The 20,997-nt window shown below is 46.2% G+C and overlaps 1 protein-coding gene across 2 annotated transcripts in view; it reads right to left on the bottom strand.

Moving 5' to 3' along the window:
* Positions 1-20,997, bottom strand: part of LOC135371279 (uncharacterized) — a 404,777-nt gene that overhangs the window by 180,352 nt on the left and 203,428 nt on the right. For both annotated transcript variants that reach the window (XM_064605383.1, XM_064605382.1), the window contains exon 6: positions 938-1,046. In XM_064605383.1, coding sequence (XP_064461453.1) covers positions 938-1,046 — 109 coding nt within the window. The remainder of the gene's footprint in view (positions 1-937; positions 1,047-20,997) is intronic.

The raw sequence follows: 20,997 nt of genomic DNA on the forward strand, positions 1-20,997 counted from the left end.
TTTGACGTCTAGTGGACGTCTTGAAGTGTCTTTTGACGTCTTAGTGACTTCTTGAAGCTTGACGGGACAGGTATTGTGATTCTCCCGTCGTACAGTTGGCAATACAACAGATATTGCTGTGTCCCTTCATACCCGCGTTCTCTAATGTTCGACGGTGAGGAACTCAAAGCATTCAGTGCCTCCTCTTCGTCTTTTAGAACGAGGGCAGTACTATTTTTTTGAAGCGTGACGGCGGCATGCATTGTGATTAACCCGTCTTACAGTTGGCAATACAACAGGTATTGCTGTGTCCCTTCATACCCGCGTTCTGTAATGTTCGACGGTGAGGAACTCAAAGCATTCAGTGCCTCCTCTTCGTCTTTTAGAACGAGGGCAGTACTATTTTTTGAAGCGTGACGGCGGCAAGCATTGTGATTAACCCGTCTTACAGTTGGCAATACAACAGATATTGCTGTGTCCCTTCATACCCGCGTTCTGTAATGTTCGACGGTGAGGAACTCAAAGCATTCAGTGCCTCCTCTTCGCCTTTTAGAACGTGGGCAGTACTATTTTTTGAAGGGTGACGGCGGCAAGCATTGTGATTAACCCGTGTTACAGTTGGCCATACAACAGAAATTGCTGTGTCCCTTCAGACCCGCTTTCTGTAATGTTCGACGGTGAGGATCTCAAAGCATTCATTGCCTCCTCTTCGTCTTTTAGAACGAGGGCAGTACTATTTTTTGAAGCGTGACGGCGGCAAGTACTGTTTTCATCTAATTCTACTGTTTCCAACACAAATAGCAGCTCAGTGCCCTATGACGACGTGCGCATTATATGATCGTGAAATCAACTCGTGCTTTGCGAAAATCTATCATCAAGTAGCGTGAACACTTCCGCCGGTCAATCATGAATCTAATGAAATCGCATATGGAGTCTGGATTGAGTACATGGTACTTACATGACAAGAAGCTCTTGGAAGAACGGGATAATAGCGGCGAAAGCATAAGGCCTTTCATGCACTAGGATGAACTTGGTTGCGGTGCACAGTTTCGCTTTCCCGAAATGGTCTAGAACGGGTAAAAACAATATTTTGTAGCACAGACATTAAGTAAAACTTATTCACAAGCACAATATATTAGCACAATATTCATCATGAACTTTGCATGGTACACAATTAATGCGTAGTCCCTTTATTTGCCCAATGCAGACTGTATTCCACACAAGACCAGTACATTCAGGCAGCAATATCAACTTCCAAGATAAAAAAGGTCCAATCACACACTGTGCATACAGCAAAGACAGAAGATAATGTTAAAAGGAACGGGATACAAAAAAGTCATTATTCGCGTCACTTCAAAGAAATATCGCTGAATGACGCAAGGAGAAAAAAACACTTTTTGCTATGCTCCTTCAGCTTCACTATTGTGAATGACATGTGTATGGATGTGTTTGCATAAAATTCATAAATTACACAGCCTCTTCTATAAGCACCGTTTTGAGGTTGCAAAACTGCGTGCTGCCACTCAGTCTTGTCTGTCTCGCATATGTTCGGCTGCTCACACAGATATCCCTGCTGCTCAACGCAGACAAAAACCACCTGACAGTCAACATCATCATCTAAATATACACACAATCCTTCAAGAGATGGAGGGTGGTCACGTTTGTGGATGTGCGTAGCATGGCCCAATCCACTAGGTAGCAGAAGTAAGCGCTTGCAAAGAAGCGCCACCCTTTGAAACTGTTCCCTTTGAAAATGTATAAATCTCTTGCACCATATAAAAGCTGCCATTTTTCATCTTTAAGTAGCACGAGCAAGTTTTTTGTGTGCGGCCATACTCAGATGCATGTATAATGATGTTGCTTACACGTGCCCTGGAAAAGTGTTCTACTGTCACCCATCTGCCAATCCTTTCAAAAAGTAAGGAAGCAGCAATGTCTGACAGCGATTTGTCGCACCTTACTGCCCCGAGCCCTTGGGAACATTCACTTTCCTCTGTTACTTTCAAAAGCTTTTGTGCACAAGCCTGCACTTAGCCAGAGAGGGGGAAATCTGCAAAATACTTTGTAGTGTGTCGTCCATGACCAAATGTTCAGCGATCTGAAGTGGAACTCCTTTAGCTGCCGAAAAGAGGCTCATAACTTTCCCATTACCGCCCTCAAATGGGAACATTGATGTTGCCCACAGTGGTCCAACCATACGTACACTTTTCGCAAGATGAAGGAGTTGGTGCACATTGAATTTTACGGCATGGTCTCCGTACGACCTTGCTGTGTCATATACAAAAGTCTTGAACAAATACTCAGCTCTTCTGACATGAGCTTCTGTGACACTAGTCTGCAGAAGCAAGAATAGCTCTTCTGTAAGTAGTGATGCATGCATTAAAAGGATGTAGAAAGTATGCCATTTAACGTAGGCAACTTGTAATAGAGAACCCAGTTGTTCCACTCAGACGCTTTCCAGAGTGAATACTGTGATAGGCAGCATGGTAGACTCGTGAAAGATGTTGGTGGCCTAGTAGCACATATACGGCTATTGATAGCATTCACCTTCCGACCAATGTAGCTTCCTTGTCCAGGTGATGACAGCCAGAGTTCTGAGATGTTTCGTCACACCAGTCAGTACATAATGCGTGTAGTCTGGAGGTGCTCCCCAGAACACATCCAGTCCCTTCAGCTTGACAACAGGGCTTCGTCCCTTGACTCCGTCAACATCCATTTTTCGCAACACAGCGAGCTTCATCGTTTGAAGGACACTGTCACGAGTCCTCTCAATACGAGATTCCCCTGGTTGCTCTGCATACTTGAGTGTGCTGAATAAAATGCAAAAATTCCACATCGTTAGCAAACATGCATCGAGAAAATACATAACTAAATATATAAGATACATTTGCAGTTTGGAATGAAGACAGCATCCTCCGAAGTTTGTATCATGCAATAACATTTCTATGAAGGCATTCACAAAACAAGGACAAGTTTTCACCTTACCCACACACTACCAATAATTTGCCGCCTCAAATTATTCAAGGAAGGTGCTTTACACAAGTAAAAATGTAAATTGTAGCAGACTCTAAATTGTAAATCTTTAAATCAGTTAGCTAAATTACATAGGAAGAAACTGATACCATACCATCCACCAGCTCGGCTTTCTTGAGGCACCATGAGCAACCGTTGCACCAATAAGCCGTTGAATTGTTTCCTGTTTAAGATTGAGGCACGAGCTGGAGAATCAGCGATGCAGGAGATAGCATAAATTTCCGACGTCACAACTTGGTTTAGTGTCTTCCAGACAACTGGCCCCATGCCGACGAAGTGCTGCACAAATGCACTAAAAAAAAGGTGGACAGGGGGGTGGACCTTTGCACACCATAAGCTACAAACAATGACATTCCTGCAGCGCATTTTCACTGGTAGTTCATATATCAGTATATGAACTGGCCATACTGAGCTGTTGCTCGACTTAAAAGCAGGTGAGCCATCGCTGCTAAAACTAACAGTTAGGTCACTCCACTTGATCTTGAGTCTTCGACGTGCATCCTGATACAACTGACCATCTGTATATTCCAATCCAAGACCGTGTAGAAAATGCACGAAGGGAGTGTAGGAGGGTTGTCCCAACGTGTTTCAGTAGCATCTGCAGACGTTTCTTCATGTCAAAGATGATGAAGAAACGTCCAGATAAAAGTAGTTTATCCTGTGTGTGGTCTTCACGACAAAAAGTACACGTGAATTCACAGCCTTTTGCATACCTTGCACGATTTCCGAGGTGAGCAAAGCAGGTACTGCTGAAATAATGCAGCTGCAAAAGCTGTTCTCGCCGCTTCTGCCAGATTTTCCTAAACGTGTACTAGGGTCTCGACAGAACATCACCACCAAACAGTGCATTGATGAGGCTTAACAAACCGTCAAGCTGTGTCCACGAAAGCCCAGCCTTCACCACATAGAGTAGGACCAACAGTATGGCCTTCCCCTTTGTAGTTGTCTGATTGGGTAAAGTTTCTGCACAACAGGCCTGAAGGAATGCGTGGAACTCGGCCTTGAGTGTCTTCAGTGTCATCACCATTTGAACTCTCACTGCGATAACTCGCTCCCTCCACCTTTATGGAACCACTTAATTCGTAAGGTTCATCGAGCTTGTCAGCGTCATCATCGCTATGCTGACAATGTCTTGGTTGAGCAACCTCGTCCACGCAGTCAGTAGATGTCGAAGGCACTGATGCAGGTACTGAAGAGTAGTAATGAATGACCACGACTATCCGGAAACGCTACAACGCTTCTGGACACGTTTATTTAGCAATTAGAGCTAATTGGGACCTCCCACATTAATCAGCATCATCCAATGAGTCATCACACTAATTGGGGAGCATCTAACTCGTGTCCAGACCACCCAGTGCGTTTCCGGATAATCGTGGTCATAAAAAAGAAAAAAATAGATAGGGATAGTGTGGAGAGAAGTAATTTAGTTGAAGATCAACGACGCCATCTTGAAGAAAGCGGTACGGAACGGCCGCTGACCATCGCCGGGCGATGGAGCACAGAGGCAGGTTGCAAAGCATCGCAGCTATGACCACAAGTTCCGGACATCCTGTGACGTCAGCTGTGACGTCATCATGACATGTCTGGGCAGGTTAGGACAGCTCTGGACATGCGAGGAGAAAAACACTCGTAATACAGAGGCTGGGAAAGCAAGAGTAAATATGCTAACCATCAATAGCTAACAACAAAAAGAATTAGTTACACAACAAATGAGCCCACCTCAACAGCAGTCACGGGGAGCGCAGAGCGATGTGACTGCTCCATCCGACAGCCAGGCAGAGAACTGACTCGTAATGGTTTTTTTCTCCTGTATAAAGCCCCGCAGCTGCACTCCCTAGCAGTTACCTTCTCAACTAATCTCACGACAAAATCATTAAGAATCACGCCAGTGCTACTCCCGTTCCCAAGGCAGAAGAAGATAGAAAATGGTGGGGATGCCTGGACAACAGCAACCAGCACCCGACGTGCACGGGCATGAAAATCGCAAACAAAGCGGGGACAAAGTTGGTGAAACAATTAGTTACACAACAAATCAGCCCACCACAACAGGAGCGCAGACCGATGCGACTGCTCCACCTGACAGCCATGCAGAAACTGAGCGAGCGCGGCGACTGCGGAGCAACCGAGCGCATGTCTGCTCTCTGCGACAGCCAGCGAGCAACAGACTGGGGCGCCGCGCCGCGTCCGCTACGCATGCGCGCGCTCTTAGCGCCCTCTGCGGGGGATAGTCGCATTTGCATTGCTATCTGCAGGATAGGACGAGCGTTTTTAATGGAATTGCCTCGCGAACCTGGTGAAGTCTTTGTTTTGGGCAGGGTATTTTATGAGTGCCCGACGCCGGTCCTGTTGTTGTTTGTTTGTTAGTCTGTATCTGTCACGTTCGTAGCACTGTTCAAGCTTTGTTTTCTTTGCAAAAATTCAGACTTGATGTCCGAGTAGAAGTGACTTTCCCTGCTCGCTTAAGATAAATTGTGTGTCCTTTTTCTGTGCTTTCTTCATGCAGGGACAATGCAATTGAGTATTTAGCATTATGCAATAATTATCTTATAGCAGAAATGGGTGTCTTTGTCACAGTTTATTAGCGTGTGCCTCGTTATTTTATTTTCTTCTCTTATAGCTATGCGAGCAAAAGTGCATGTAATTTTTCGCTGCTCTTTTCTTATTTTCTCGACTTTTACGCTGAAGAAAGCTTCCTGGTAAAAGCTGAATAGTGTTATATCAGTGGAAGTGGGGTTGTTTGTTTGATTTTGTTGGGTGTTCGATATCTTGATGAAGTAAGCAGTGCTTAATTTTGCAGTCATGGGTTTTTGAGCAGAAATGCTGGTATCTGAGCATGGAGTAGAAATTCCTATATTTCCCTGCTCCCTTAGAAAATGTGTGCGTCGTTTTCCAAGCAGACCGCATTTAGTTTACGCGAAATAGAAAAATGAAGTTGTGTATGTTCTATGATTTTCTGTCGCAGGCTTAGGCCTTTTCCCCAATGAGCACTATTTTGTATGCGATGTCGCATGTCTGGACTTGTTCAGTAGTGTCTTTCTTGCTGCAGTTTTTACCCTTCACTAATATCTTGTTGCTGACATGTTGTGCTAGCCGCGTTGCGATAAGCGGTGATTCTCCGATTATTCCTGAGCTGTTCGACTTAAGCCTTTTCCCTTCTCGCTTAAAAGAATTTGTGTGCCCTTGTCCTGTGCTTTCTTTATGCAAGGGCAATGCGACTGTGTATGTGGCATTATGCAAGAATTATCTGCTGGCAGAAATGGGTGTCTTTTTCTCAGTTTATTAGCGTGCGCTACGGTTTCTTGCAGTTACAGCTAGTGGGGCACAAATGCGTGTAATTTTTTTCGCGGTTCTTTTCTTCTTTCACTGCTTTTACTCAGAATGTAGGTGAGCAGAAAAAGTCAGCATCCAGGTAGAGCAGGAGAAAGCCGCTCGGCAGAGGAGAGTTCATGAGAATGGAATTTGTTTTTTGTTATATGTTGTTGAGTGTCAGTATTCACTTTCCTTGATATGTTGATGGAGTAAACTGTATGCAGTTATAAGCATTTGTGCAGAAATGCTGGTATGTGAGCATGAGGAGAAATTCCAATAAGGCACCTCTCCTTGTGCATTCCTGAGCTGATGTCTGTGTGTGCGTGCCTTTTTCCTGGTTTGCGATGTCATCATGGCATGTTGGGGCTTGTTTAGCAGTGTTGCAATTTTACCTGCCGCTATTATCTTGTTGTTATCTTGTGTTAGCCGCGTAGCGATGTGTGGTGACTCTGCGATTATTCCTGAGGTCCTAAGCCTTTTTCCTGCTCGCTTAAAGGAATTTGTGTGCCCGTGTCCTGTGCTTTCTTTACGCAAGGGCAATGCGGCTGTGTATGTAGCATTACCAAGAATTATCTGATAGCAGAAATTGATGTCTTTTTCTTAGTTTATTAGCGTATGCTTCGATTTTTAAAGTCAAGCACAAGTGCGCGCAATTCTTGCTGCTCTTTCCTCAAATCACTGCTTTTGTGCAGAAGAAAGTCGCATGGTACCACTGAGAAGTGCTTTTCTCTGCTTGTTTGTTAGATGTTGTTAGGAGCTCGGTATGATGAAGAAGTAAGCTGTTTTAGGTATTCGTGCAGAAATGCTTGTATCTGAGCGCAGGATAGGAATTCCTGAAGCACGGCACCCTCAGTGTAAACTAATTATTTTGATTGTGAGACTCCTTCACTGCATGACAAGGCTGAAATGGGAAGAGAGAAAAAATTGGAGCGCTCGATTAATAGTGATCCAGGCAACAGGGCAATTATTGCTTCCATAGAGAGTATAATTTTAAGGCTCCTAAATTATAGTTGAGCGGAGTACGGACTTTTTGTGTGATGGCGTTGTGTCTTGTCCTCCGTCGAGCGCGAATGGAACTTTGCCCCCTGGCTTTCGCGCCTTTTTGCAAGGCTGGTGTAGCCTCAGACAACGAATGTATGAGCATAGGAAGGGTGATGTATTGCATAAACCTGGTGATGATGTTGAGTGGACACAATTATTATTTCAAAGAGCAGTGGTGGTTTACTGGTGTTGTGATTCTAATGACCATGATGAGCCTTTGGGGTGAAAATCGCTAATATGCACGGTGCTTATTTGTTGAATTTTAATGTAAGAGTGAATATCATTAAGAGTAGGACAAAGGAAATAACCTTGTGATTCAATAAATAATAGGAGTGTTTGTCTTTACCGCTGTCTTCTTCAGACAGGATGTGATGACGTCATGCAGTCTGTAGCAATGCATTGACCGTTACTGGAAAAAAGTGTAGCAATAGAAAAATGGTGTGTATTGTCCTGTACGGATTTATGATGAGCATTGTTTTTGAATAAGAGGAGTGTGTGTGCTTAGAAATAGTTTGATGCTGGTTTTCTTCTTTTTTTGCTTTGCTTTTTTTACCTCTTTTTGTCTGACAAACATGCGCTGACATGTCCTGACCTGTTCTGTCATGTTTTCCTTCTACATGTAGTTTTTTTTTTTTTTTTGGCAAGGAACATTCTTGACGATGTCGATAGTGCTGTCTTGAATGGGAGTAGTGCTATTCTTAATAATTTTGTGATTCATTTAGTTCAGAGAGTAACCACAAGGGGGACAGGTGCATGGCTTTATCCAGTCGAGGAACAAAGCGACATTATTCAGTTAGCTGCCTGGCTTTTGGAAGGGATGGACATGTCTCGATTAGCTCGTTGTATGTAGCCATTGAAGGTGTTAGGATACTTTGTTCTTTTGCAAGTCTAATTTAGTGAGACTTTGGGAATGAAATGCTTAATCCCTACAATCACCTCTCATGTATGGTGTTTTTCTGCAATAGTTCCCTCTGCAATCATTATAGTAGAATAAAGGAAATAATCTTGGGATAGTGATTCAATAAATAACAGGTCCCCTGTCTAGAGCGTACGCGTCCTTGAGCCACGCAGCTGCATGATGACACAATTCTGCGACACTATTGTTTCAGGTGGACCTTGTCCAGAGGAGCATTAGTGGAAAAAACAGTGTAGCCCTGAGACAATGAGCGACGACCAATGAGCACGGCCTGCAGGGGGCGCAAGGATTCACTTCTCTATTGGACACTGACGGGTGTGGACGTATTAATTTTGTTCCTAGCAATTGCATTGGCCATTAGTGGAAGGGCGTAGCTTCGGTGGGGTTCCGTCTGCCTCTGATGGGGTGCAGATGTATGGTTTGTCACTGGTGAATGGTATGTGACGATTGTGGTGGATTTTGTGACGAACGGATTTACAATGAGGGAATGTAGTGAACGTGAAAAATGATGGTGAGTGTCTTTTTCACTCTGTCCAAGTGTTTTTCTGTGTTTGCTTTCCTCTGTTGCCCGGCAGTCGTGCGATTTTTCCTCGTTTAACAGCACTTCTGACATGACCTGACCTGCATGCTTTCCTTTGTTGACGCTCTGTATTTTTTTCTTTTATGGACACGAAAGGTTCATGTTGATTGTTCTTGTCTTGACGATGACGCTAGTGCTGCTGCACCCTTGATTTAAATGGGAATAATACCAGAACGATTCTTAATAATTTTGCGATTAAATTAGTTCAGAAAGTAACCGCAAGAGGGACAGATGCATGATTTTATAGAGGAGAAAAAAGCATTACGATTCAGTTCTGTGCCTGGCTGTCGGATGGAGTAGACGCATCGTTCTGCGCTCCTTGTTACCTGTGCTCTGTGTTGATTTGTTGAGTACCTAGTCCTCTTATTAGCCATTGATGGAGTTATGTGTTAGGATATTTTGTTCTTTTGCAAGCCTCATTTTGTAAGACTTTGGAATTCCTACGATCAGCTTTCATGCATGGTGCTTTTCTGCAATAGTTTCCTATGCTATCGTTATAGAAGAATAAAGGAAATAATCTTGGGGTAGTGATTCAATAAATAATAGGTCCCCTGTCTACAGCGTACGCGCCCTTGAGCCACGCAGGTGCATGATGACGTCATGCCATGGCTTCATTGCAGATTGACCTTGTCCAGTTGTGTCGACCGTGTGAAAAAAAAGCGGTGTAGCCTTGGGACAGTGGAATGACGCCACAACCAATAAGCAACGCAAGAAGAGGGCGCAGGAATACACTTCTCTCTTAGCCTCTCACAGGTACGGTCGTGTTACTTCTCACTGGTGGTCGCCGCAGAGGGCGCTAAGAGCGCGTGACAGATACAGACTAACAAACAAACAACAACAGGACCGGCGTCGGGCACTCATAAAATACCCTGCCCAAAACAAAGACTTCACCAGGTTCGCGAGGCAATTCCATTAAAAACGCTCGTCCTATCCTGCAGATAGCAATGCAAATGCGACTATCCCCCGCAGAGGGCGCTAAGAGCGCGCGCATGCGTAGCGGACGCGGCGCGGCGCCCCAGTCAGTTGTTCGCTGGCTGTCACAGACAGCAGATGTGCGCTCGGTTGCTCCGCAGTCCCCGCGCTCGCTCAGTTTCTGCCTGGCTGTCGGATGGAGCAGTCGCATCGGTCTGCGCTCCTGTTGTGGTGGGTTGATTTGTTGTGTAACTAGTTCTTTCGCCAACTTTGTCCCCGCTTTGTTTGCGATTTTCATGCCCGTGCACGTCGGGTGCTGGTTGCTGTTGTCCGGGCATCCCCGCCATTTTCTATATTCTTCTGCCTTGAGAACGGGAGTAGCGCTGGCGTGATTCTTAATAATTTTGTCGTGAGATTAGTTGAGAAAGTAACCACTAGGGGGTGCAGCTGCGGGGCTTTATACAGGAGAAAAAAAACATTACGAGTCAGTTGTCTGCCTGGCTGTCGGATGGAGCAGTCGCATCGTTCTGCGCTCCCCGTGACTGCTGTTGTGGTGGGCTCATTTGTTGTCTAACTAATTCTTTTTGTTGTTAGCTATTGATGGTTAGCCTATTTACTCTTGCTTTCCCAGCCTATGTATTACGAGTGTTTTTTTCCTCGCATGATAAGAGCTGTCCTAACCTGCCCAAACATGTCATGATGACGTCACAGCTGACGTCACAGGATGTCCGGAACTTGTGGTCATAGCTGCGATGCTTTGCAACCTGCCTCTGTGCTCCGTCGCCAGGCGATGGTCAGGGGATGGTCAGGGAAGAAAATGATCAGCCCAGATTCTAATGTTTAATGACTTGCCATTGCGCTCGGTATTCGGAAGCGCGTACGTCCTTTTTTTGTTTTTGATACAAAGAAATACCCGAGAGCACTGCGAACTTCAAGCTTCGCCTGCATGCAGTGCCTCCGCACAGAAGTGACGGCGCCGCTGTGGGCAGCGCCACCGCGCGGCAGGCTCGCGCGCTGGGGCCAGCGTTGCTCCGGCGGTCTTCAAACCTCTCCCTTCTAGTAACCATAGCGTGGGGAGCACGTGATCGGCATTTGGCAACATCGTGCAAGACAGCTGCTTTTGTTGTCAGGTTGTGGAGTGTCGCCTACGTCTCGGTTTCATTGGTCCTTGGTTGCAGAAATGTATTTCGTCTACGTAAAGTTTGAGCTAGACGGCGAAAAGCAAGTCACAGCGTCTGACTACGTAAACAACTTCTTTCCAGAGGATGAATGTGATTTCGACCCCACTGTTCTGTACTCGATTTATTGGGCTAGTGATGAGCGAATCGCCGGGGACTACTATTACTCTAATATCATCCACATGACAGGTGAGTTGTGTTGTTCCGTTTCTTCGTAATGTGTATCAATGATATATGTGCCTTATGTGGACAGTCTCGACGTTCTACGCAAATTGTACACGGGCAATCTTTCTGCTCTACGGCAAACCACGTGAGGCGCGTATTGTATCTGTGTGTGTCCGTGTGTTGGTTCTGTGTGTACTATCTTGCAATTCTCGTTGTCTAATATTTAGTTCCGAATTAATTTTAGTAACCGTCCTTTTTACTCCTGACACAAAGGAAGAAATGGACAGTTACCTCCAGAAACGGTCCAAGACGGTCGATCGACAAACTGCCACGGCCGGAAAAATGAAAATAAAGGTAGTTATGTTACCTGAGCTATGTTTGAATTGCTTTGGGTTTGATTCAAATGCTTCTGAAAGCATATTTCAGCAATCTTGTATCTTTACAGTTTGTTACGTCACATCATAAGATTCACACATGTATCACAATGGGCAATTCAGATATCAACTGTTTAACATCTGTGGCCATGATTTGATGGGCACTGTTGAAATCTTTCTTATATCGGTTCGCATGCTTTTGTAATCAGTTCACTAAAGAAAAGCAGCCAGACCAGAAACGAAAAGAAGTTAAGGATCTCGAAGAGCTTCATCTTCTGGAAGAAATCTCCTCTTCAGAAGATGAACTTGTTTCAAAGAAGGAGTTGAATGAAGTGTAGGAACCATATAGAGAAGTTATCCGTGAGAACAAGAGGCTACGAAAGGCCAACCAAGAGCTACAACGTGCAGTGTGCTCTAATTTTTTTTAAATTGCTGAGAAGTCTCCGGAAAAGCTTGGCCGATCGCCTGTGTCAGTGGACGTCCAACGAACACGACGTCAAGGTGAGATTTGTGCAACTCCCTTTCATTTATGGTTTGTGTTCGTACAGTGTGTGAGTGCAGATAAGCCTAAGCAGCATTTGGGCGTATGTCATGTTGCCTACTTAATTGAACTTGAAGGGGCATATGATGGTTCATTTCTGCGTGCGAAATCTAATGAAAAATCGTAGAAGTCATACACAGTTTAACAATTAAACAGAGCGACGAAAACGTCTGTTTCTGTGAATGAGAATAAGACAACATGATGGATGCAGGAGACCTGTGTACAGGTACCGCTATGGGAGCTCTTGGTGCAGAAATCGAAATTACGTTCCACATAGATGCACACTGATAGTACCCCTTGCGGTACCTGCATATAACTGTCCTGAGACCAGCATGCAAAGGCATCACCGCCCTGTTCTAATGCACGGCAGCCGACGTTTTCGTCTCTCCTTATTTTTACGCAGGAGTATGGCTTCCACGATTTTTCTGTAGACTTCGCATGCTGCAGTTCCTTGACCTGTGCTTACGCTCGGCCCCCAGCCTTTGCTGGTCCTACGGGAAGGCGGAAGCGAAACCCTTATTACCCGCCAGCAGTACTCACTCAAAGCTGACCAAGCCAGGTGTTATCGTGTCTCTCTTGCGTTCGGCCGTCGAAAAGTCCTGCTGTCACTATGGTTTTGAGAGTATTGGTTGCCAAGTGAGCCAGGTGCAGAAAGCTGGTTACGGCTATTGCCTATATCGCAAGTTGTTAGATTTTGCTACTGGTTTGGCTCGGCCACCAGTTGCCCAGAAAGAAAAATTGCCCCGTGTTTGTATCCCGTACTATCATTCCGTATCACACAACATTTTGGCTGCCGCACGTAGATTTAACATTCAGGTTGTTTTCTCAAATGTGTGTCGTCTTTCAAAGCTTGTCCCCGTTCCTCTCACAGAACTCCGGCTGTGGTATTTCTCACAAAAATGATTTTGTGACCTGTGCAAAAATTGTGGTGTATTGTATACCTCTAGGTTGTGGGTTTTGCTATGTAGTTCAGACTGGACGGTGTCTAAACACTCGGCTCAGCGAACACAAGAGAAATGCGGAGTCGTTGTCTTGGAATTCCGAACTTGTCCTCCACCTTAGGCTTTGTAATAATTGTTTTCCGGCCTTCGACGATACATGTGTCCTAGATTCTGTTCGGGACCCTGTGGCCAGACTGTTAAAGGAGTACAAAGTGATTGTCACGAGGAGAAACTGTGTAACTGTGGCTTCGGTTGCTCCCTCGCCACCAATTCGGAAGTTGTTGGATACGTAGGTGATTCTGTCATTAAAGGGTTTGCTGTGTTCGAGAACGTGTTGTGTCGTCCCTCCTATGTCCCTTTCTCGGCTTCCCATTTTTTAATACTCATATATGTTTACTGCGAGAATTGCCACGGAATATAGTCCACAAAACAGTCACTGCAGCACGGCTACAATCGTAGCCCTGCTGCAGTGCCCTGGTTAAGCATCGACAGTGAGCAGCACCAGAATTCCCTGTGGTCCACTACAATTTCTGGTGGTCCACTAGACCACCAGAATTCTTGGTGGACTACGTCCCAAATTATGTGCTGGTGGTCCACCAGCTCACATGGCTGGTGGAATTTTCAATAGGGTAGCGTTGAATACCCGAACATTTATGCCATCCAATACTCTTCCAACAGTTAGAAAATGTGAGGGAGGTTCTTGTTCACACAATGCTCGGTATAAGCTTATATGTGGAGTAGTCTTCCGCCGTGAGTAAGTACTGTATGCGACACTGTTAGACGACTGCGAGACTGTTAGACGCTCGAAAGACGGACCTTTCTGTGCGAACGTCGAACAGTATCATTCATGAACTCCTCCAGTTTCGGAAAGTTAGTGCCCGTTGGGTCCCGGGGCAGCGCTCCGTGTTTGACCGGCAGGGAAGACTGGAAATCTCCCAAGAGCTAGGGTACCGTTTCGACACTAAAGGACAGCCGTTCCTCCTACAGGACAATGCACGCCCGCATACCGCGCATCTCACGACACGCACCTTAGTTCATTTTAGTTTTGCGAAAAATAAAAAGTCCCGGTTTGACTTGAACACTCCCCGTAGTAAGGTTCACAGAAGTTTTTTGCTTGCTCTCATCGGAAGAAAAACGTTACTGTCGTAACATGTCAAGCATCACATATTTATCCGGATATCTCCAGGTGACGTCCTGGCGATATTCCTCTGATGTTCAAACGGTGCCCAAAATCTAGTACTGGATTTTCCATGGATATCCCGGGGTACTACAGGCTGCTTCCTTTCAAACATCCAAAGCGCGATATCCTGCAGACGTACCTGGGACATCTGTTATCCACTACGCAAACCCTAAACGCGAATGTCGTTCTGGGACGTGCCAAGATACCGCATGGATGTACAGATATCTAGAAAGTTCACGACCTTTTAGAGATGTCCTAGGGACATTAGTGGTTTATTTCCCTTTCCTCCTTTTTTCTGTATTCTAATCAATATATCCTCCCCCCTTTTGCATGCGCCTCAAGCGTGAAGAAATAAAACAGCACGAGGATGAAGACAGTTATGTCCGAAGAAGAAAAGGATGAATGCGCGAGAATAACTCTTTTTTTTTATTTGCTGCTGCCTGTAAGTAGTGGTTGTGATAAGTAGGCTCCTCTCTCCTTTTTTTTTTACGCATTCAAATCGGGGGTATGAGACAGCCGGAGCGGAGCGGCCACTAAACAGCGAAAATCAACTTTGGAGCGCCACACTACTCGCTTCCTGTTGTCTGCTCATGCAGTGCACAGACGGTGGGTAGTGGTGGTGGAAGGGCTCGCCGCTATCGGCCTCACAGAGGCGGGCAGTGCACAGACGGAGGACACGTTGGCTTAGTTTGAACCTATAGTAACGTTGAAAGAGATGACTACAGTTGCGAAGACTTATCCTTGTAAGAGCAAATGAAATGGAAACGATAGGGACGATACAGACGTCATAGGAGCTGTTCACTGTGAAGACGGCTGCAGTAAGGCACCGCATTTCCCGCGAATGACCGCCGATATCCGTGTGCAAGTTGTCTACTAATACAAAAGCATGATAACAGTTATAAAGATATTACACTTTACTCAAATCGGATCACTGGGTAACATAGAAAGTCCGTATTTTGCTTCCGATACCACATTTCGAAGGCCATCCTGCCTGTGCTCCACAGGAGTTACGTCACAGAAAAGTTCAAGCACCCGGGCGCTTGTCGTCTGCTTCAAAGCCCCATTTCAAAACGGGTGCACGGGGAGCGGCTCGGAGTCTCGCACTCGCGGGTGCGCGAGTGTTGCTTGTGTTGCGTTAAGTGAGCGGAGTCTGAGACGCACGCCGTCCGGAGCGCCTACTTAACGCAACCATTGTATTATGTCACGGTGTTTTATTTTGGAAATCGAAGTATCCCTATTAAAAACCTGGAATTCAGTAGTTCGTAATATTTGGTGCCGAAACCCGGGAAGAGAGGACAGCTGGGAGATTTCACCTACCTGCTGTGAAACATTGTGCAACTGCTTAGGCCTGCGGGACGATGATGGAACGCGATGATGTCCTGAAATGCCATCGCCTGGGTTTACGCAGAACTGTTTCTCGGTCTCTAAACGTGGCTACAGAGAAGCTAGGACAAGTTGATCCGCTTCATAAAGGCATTGGGGTAATGGCTGTTGCAGTGATGAAGCAGATGCAAAATATTGAGAGAGTGGACACCGATCTGGATGTTTCGTGGTCTGAGGAAGAAATCGAAACTGAATAACAGGCGAGCTTTGAATATATCGATTTTGATCAAGCCATGGCGGTGGTGGCGAAATTATAGTTCAGGCTAGAACTGATAAGCTCTCGAGGAAGTTGTATAGATATACGTCAGTGGGAAGCTACACCCGTTGACGGCAAAAGGGTGTCAAGCGCTGAGGTCAAATTGCGAAAATTGAAGTTGATCAAGGTCAACGCGCAGCGAATGAACTGAATGGATGAACTGTTCGCGTGCGACAAGTTTAACTATTTAAGAGCGACGCACACTGCCTATTCAGCGCTGGAATGCCCTCAACGGTAAGATTCTATAGGAACGGGTTTGAAATTCTTAAAGGTCTTTCTGGAAATCATGAAGGGAAGTGCCTCGGACAAGAGCCGGCGATATTTCGAACAGAGACTGTTCCTCTTCTGGACACCGTCCTCGTCATTTCCATGGTATTTAAAGAGTTAGGGATGACTATTTGAAGGTTCATCAGCAGTGTTTTGCGTATCGCCGTTACAATTAACGCCGTTGCAGTAATCGACACTTTTCGGTAAGGAGTGCGTATCGCTATACTTTTTTTAAAATCCGTATCGGAAAAGCATTTCCATTACAAATTTATGGTAACGCGATCTCTGTATCGTTACCGATACCGATACTTTTTAGTGCCCCATCCTTTCTTCACCGACCATATTTCTCACTCTCATTCATTGTCAATGGTCCGCCTAGCCCTCGACAAGAAGCCTGTGGACACGCCTGCGTGCTCCGTAACCGGAATTATGGAATTATACCAAGCACGTGTTCACTGTTTTTCTTTGAAACTGGAGGGAATAACCACGCTGCGTTCAACAAAAGAGTTGAAGGCGATGAACAGAGGTCAAGTCTTTGACAGTGCGTTCTGGACTCCACTGCTAAGCTGCCGTGTCGCACTGAGTCACGCTAACATAGAATGTGGCAATGTTAACTTCGGATAGGATTCCTTGGTCATTGGACTCCACGATATGTGTAGGCATGGCACTAACGTAATTGTCACACTGGCCTGTTTCGGCTGCCGGAGAGACCACGGCCTACAAGGAGGGCAGAAGGCGACTTTGAGAACCAGCTATAGATAAAAGTCAAGCATACCGTGTCCAAGCTACTTACGAAAACGTCTTTTAAGCTGTCTTTTTACTGCAAAACTGTTCAAGTAAGCGATATTTCATGTTGCATTATCTTCGTATTCAAAACTAAAGTATCGCGCAAAGTATCGCGTTACTTCTTTTTAGTAACGATAGCGGTACTCCGTTACTTCAAAACAACAACTTTATTTTGACATTGGAGAGTGGGGAGTTTCATCGCAACAGGCGATACTCTACCCCATTCCTGGTGGGAATGTGGGAAATAAAATAACGAGCCCCTTCACAATAACGATCGAAGTCCGATGGTGTCCAGTAATGTCAAAAGAGCTTTCAGCGCAGAGCGTTGCTGGGCTGGATTGGGCCAGGGACCAAGCAATTTCGATAGGGAGAAGGGGCGAGAGTTCAGCTGACGAAGAGACTCGGAGAGTGCAGTTCGGGAAGGTTGGTAGTGGGGGCAATGAAGAAGAATATGCTCCAGATCCTCAAGAGCACCACACTGGCAGCAGGTGGGAGAGTCACCTTGTCTCAAGCGGTAACGCCACTGAGCTGTAAAGGCCACATCGAGGCGCATTTGGTGGATTAATGCAGCATCTTGACGAAAGGTGTTTCGTGGCATGCGGAAAGCGAGCGTTGGATCAACTCTGCTCAATATAGTTGGGGGCAGAATGTCGGTTGTTCATTGGCGGAAAGCCAGGGGTGTCACGAGGCGTAGCCGAATGGAACGGCGGTCTCCTCTCAGTATAACAATACTGATCCGTTTCCGATACGAGAGTGCTGCTTCTGCGGCGCTGTCGGCCTGTTCGTTCCCCACGACACCACAATAGGCTGGAACCCACTGGAGAACTAGCCTGTGGCTTGCTGCGTAGATAGTGTGGTAAGCGATTAACACATCTGTGACTAGGGGTGCGGAGGGGCCTCGTATGCCGGAATTTTCAATTGCTTGATGTGCAGATTTCGAGTCTGTGAAGACTGCCCATTCCCGCGGTGTAAAATCAGCGATGTGTTGTAGAAAGAAAAGGATGGCGTAGAGTTCCGCAGCTGTGGAGGAGGTTGGATGTGAAAGCTGTCGTCCTTGCACTACTCCTTCGGATGGTATGACGAATGCTGAGGCGGACTTGTTGTTTCGGGATGTGCCATCGGTATATGCTGCCGTAAACGTAGAAAACTTCTCGTCTACCAGAGCATGAAAATGGGCTCCGAGGACTTGAGGGGGGACCTGCTCTCTTCTTTCCAGAAGGTTTGGGAGGCGTACAAAACTCGGCGGTACCGGCAGAGACCAGGGGGCTTCCGGCGGTATGATTTCCTTAGCTATGAAGCCAGTGAGAGTCTGGCGTGTCCTGTGCGCTACTCGATAGAAGTCGCTCTCAGGGCGGTATAGAATTTTCCTGAGGAGCGGGTGACGGGGAATGTGTGCACGCAAAGGGAGGAAGTGTCGAGCCGTTTCACGTTCACGGAGAACCTCAACCGGAAATTCACCAGCTTCAGCCACTACTTGCCGTGTTTCAGCCATTCTTGGAACTCCGAGGCATCGACGAAGGCTTTGAGCAAACAAGGACCGTGTAGTGGCGCTAGTGGGTTGGGTTGCGGACACTGAAGACGATGCGCGAGAGCTCGGCCTAGATTCATTCTTCTGGCTGATTCGTCTGGAGACATAGGCTCCAACATGTATTGTCTCGTCCCTAGTTACTCATATTAAATCGTTGTTATTCCCACGCATACCGACTATCTCAACTGGCGATGAGGCGACGAGCGGGTTTGCTGTCTGGAAATGCAAGGGAACGAGACTCCAGCGCCTACTACGGGCGCAGTTCCTGGTGATGCTGTCAGAAGGTTTCGCAGTCCCGGGACATTCGATCCAGAGAAGGAAGACTGGAAGCGTTACGAAATTCGTTTCCAGGCATCGCTACAAGTGGCAAGGGTCACTAACGACGCAGACAAATCTGGACTTCTAATTTCGGCGCTCACTCCGGACGTCTTCAAACGGCTCTACAACTTGTTGCAGCCTCGAAACACCACAGAGGAACCGTTCTCAGAGATTACGACCAAGTTGTCTGAGCACTTTACGCCTAAAAGCTTCAAGGAGTTTGAAAGGTACAAACTCTTCTCCACGCATCAGCAACATGGCGAATCAGTCCGAGAATTCGTTCAGCGATTATCTCCAGTCATTTCTCGTTGCGAATACGAAAAGGAAACGGATGTTCGAGCATGCTCATTCCTCACTGCGTTCATTGTTGGCCTTAATGACACTCGTATTCGTACCCGACTTCTGTTGGAAAACAATTTGTCATTAGAATCGGCAATTAAGCTCGCTGAAAGCTGCTTAGCCGCGGAGGCTGAATCAAAGCAAACTGCAACTGCCAACTGCCTTCTTGAGTCAGTTCAAAACCGCGCCACTCGTTTCATCCTTTCAGACTATTCCTATCCTTCTAGCATCTCATCACTTAAGTCTTCTCTGGACCTTCCGCCTCTCGTAACTCGCAGAAGTTTCTTCCGTCTTTCCCTTTTTCACAAATTTTATTCCAGCCCATCTATACGACCATCTTTCATCACAGCCGCACCTTACATCTCAGGCCGATTAGACCACCCATGTAAGGTTGAACCGATCACTTGTCACACTTCCCACTTTTTGTATTCTTTTTTTCCACATACGATTGCCGATTGGAATGACCTTCCTCAGTCCTTAGTCACCTCGCCTAACCATCAAACTTTTCGTAGAAACTTGGCATCATATCTACACATTTAGTGAGAAAGCATTATCTCATCTCTTGTATGTGTGTGAATTTTGTTATTACCTTAACTATTTTGTGCAGTGTTTGTGCTGTTTCATGTACTAATGTTGCATATATTGTACGTATCCCCCTCTTGTATCGCCCTAAGGGCTCTTTGAGGTATTTACATAAATAAAATAAATAAAATAAAAGCAACTACATGCGGGGACGGACGTGCATAAGGTGGCAACTAGGGACGCCAGCAGCTTGGCTTGCTACAGATGCGGCAATCCCAATCACCTCCAAGAATCATGTAGATTCCGCATGGAAGAGTGTCATGCCTGTGGGAAAACGGGCCATATTGCAAAAATGTGTCGCTCTTCTGGACCACAGGTGAAACAGAAGAAGGGTAACAGGGTCAGGAAGGTGAAGCTGGTGACTGATGTGTTCCTCGCCGACGAAGAAGATGAAAAGTTCCTGACTTGTCGCGTGGGAGACAAAGAGGTTGTGTTGCAGGTAGATACTAGATCTCGGGCAACACTGCTGGACAACCGCACTTACAAGAAACTGGGTGAGCCAAGGCTACGTTCATCTCCATATCGCTTACGTGCCTTTAACAAGGACGAAATTCCACTTCGTGGAGCGGCAGATCTTAAGGTTGCCATCGGTGGAAAAGAAGAGATACTACAAGCCCCCTTCACCAGGATGGACCATATCAACCTGCTTGGGCGAGAGTGGATTCGTAAGCTTGGCGTGAACCTCAACGAGCTATTCGTTGGCAAGATATCTGGAGGAGTGGGAGTGGACAGGATCACTTCGAATTTGGCGTTGGAGAAAACATTGGCAACGTATTCAGAACTTTTTGGCAGTCGGCTGGGAAGATGTACTAAGACCTTAGTGCATCTTCATCTCAAACAGGACGCCCGGCCAAGGTTCTTTAAGCCCCGCCCGATTCCTTTTGCGACCCGTGAGGCAGTTGAAGCTGATCTGGAACGCCAAGTTAAGAACGGCGTTTTGAAACCTGTCGAAGTCTCGGAATGGGCCACTCCTATTGTTGTCGTGTCAAAGCCTAATGGGGCTGTAAGAGTCTATGGAGATTTCAGTGTTACGGTGAATCCCCAGATCGAGATTACGCAATATCCCCTACCACGGCCAGAGGAACTCTTGGCGACGCTAAACGGGGCGAGAAATTTTCCAAACTAGATTTGTCCGAGGCGTATCTCCAGATGGAGCTGGACGAAGATGCGAAGAGAACCTTGGTCATCAACACTCATAAGGGTCTCTATCAGTTCAACCGAATGCCGTTCGGAATCGCGTCTGCCCCAGCGGTGTTTCAACGTATCATGGAACAGGTGATCACTGGAATACCCTCAGTGGCTTGTTATCTGGACGATATAATTGTGACTGGCGAGAACGACCACCAACACTTGGAAAACTTGAAGCAGGTTTTATTGCGACTACGTGAA

The sequence above is a fragment of the Ornithodoros turicata genome, chromosome 10 (assembly GCF_037126465.1).
Source record: "Ornithodoros turicata isolate Travis chromosome 10, ASM3712646v1, whole genome shotgun sequence".
Lineage (NCBI taxonomy): Eukaryota > Metazoa > Arthropoda > Arachnida > Ixodida > Argasidae > Ornithodoros > Ornithodoros turicata.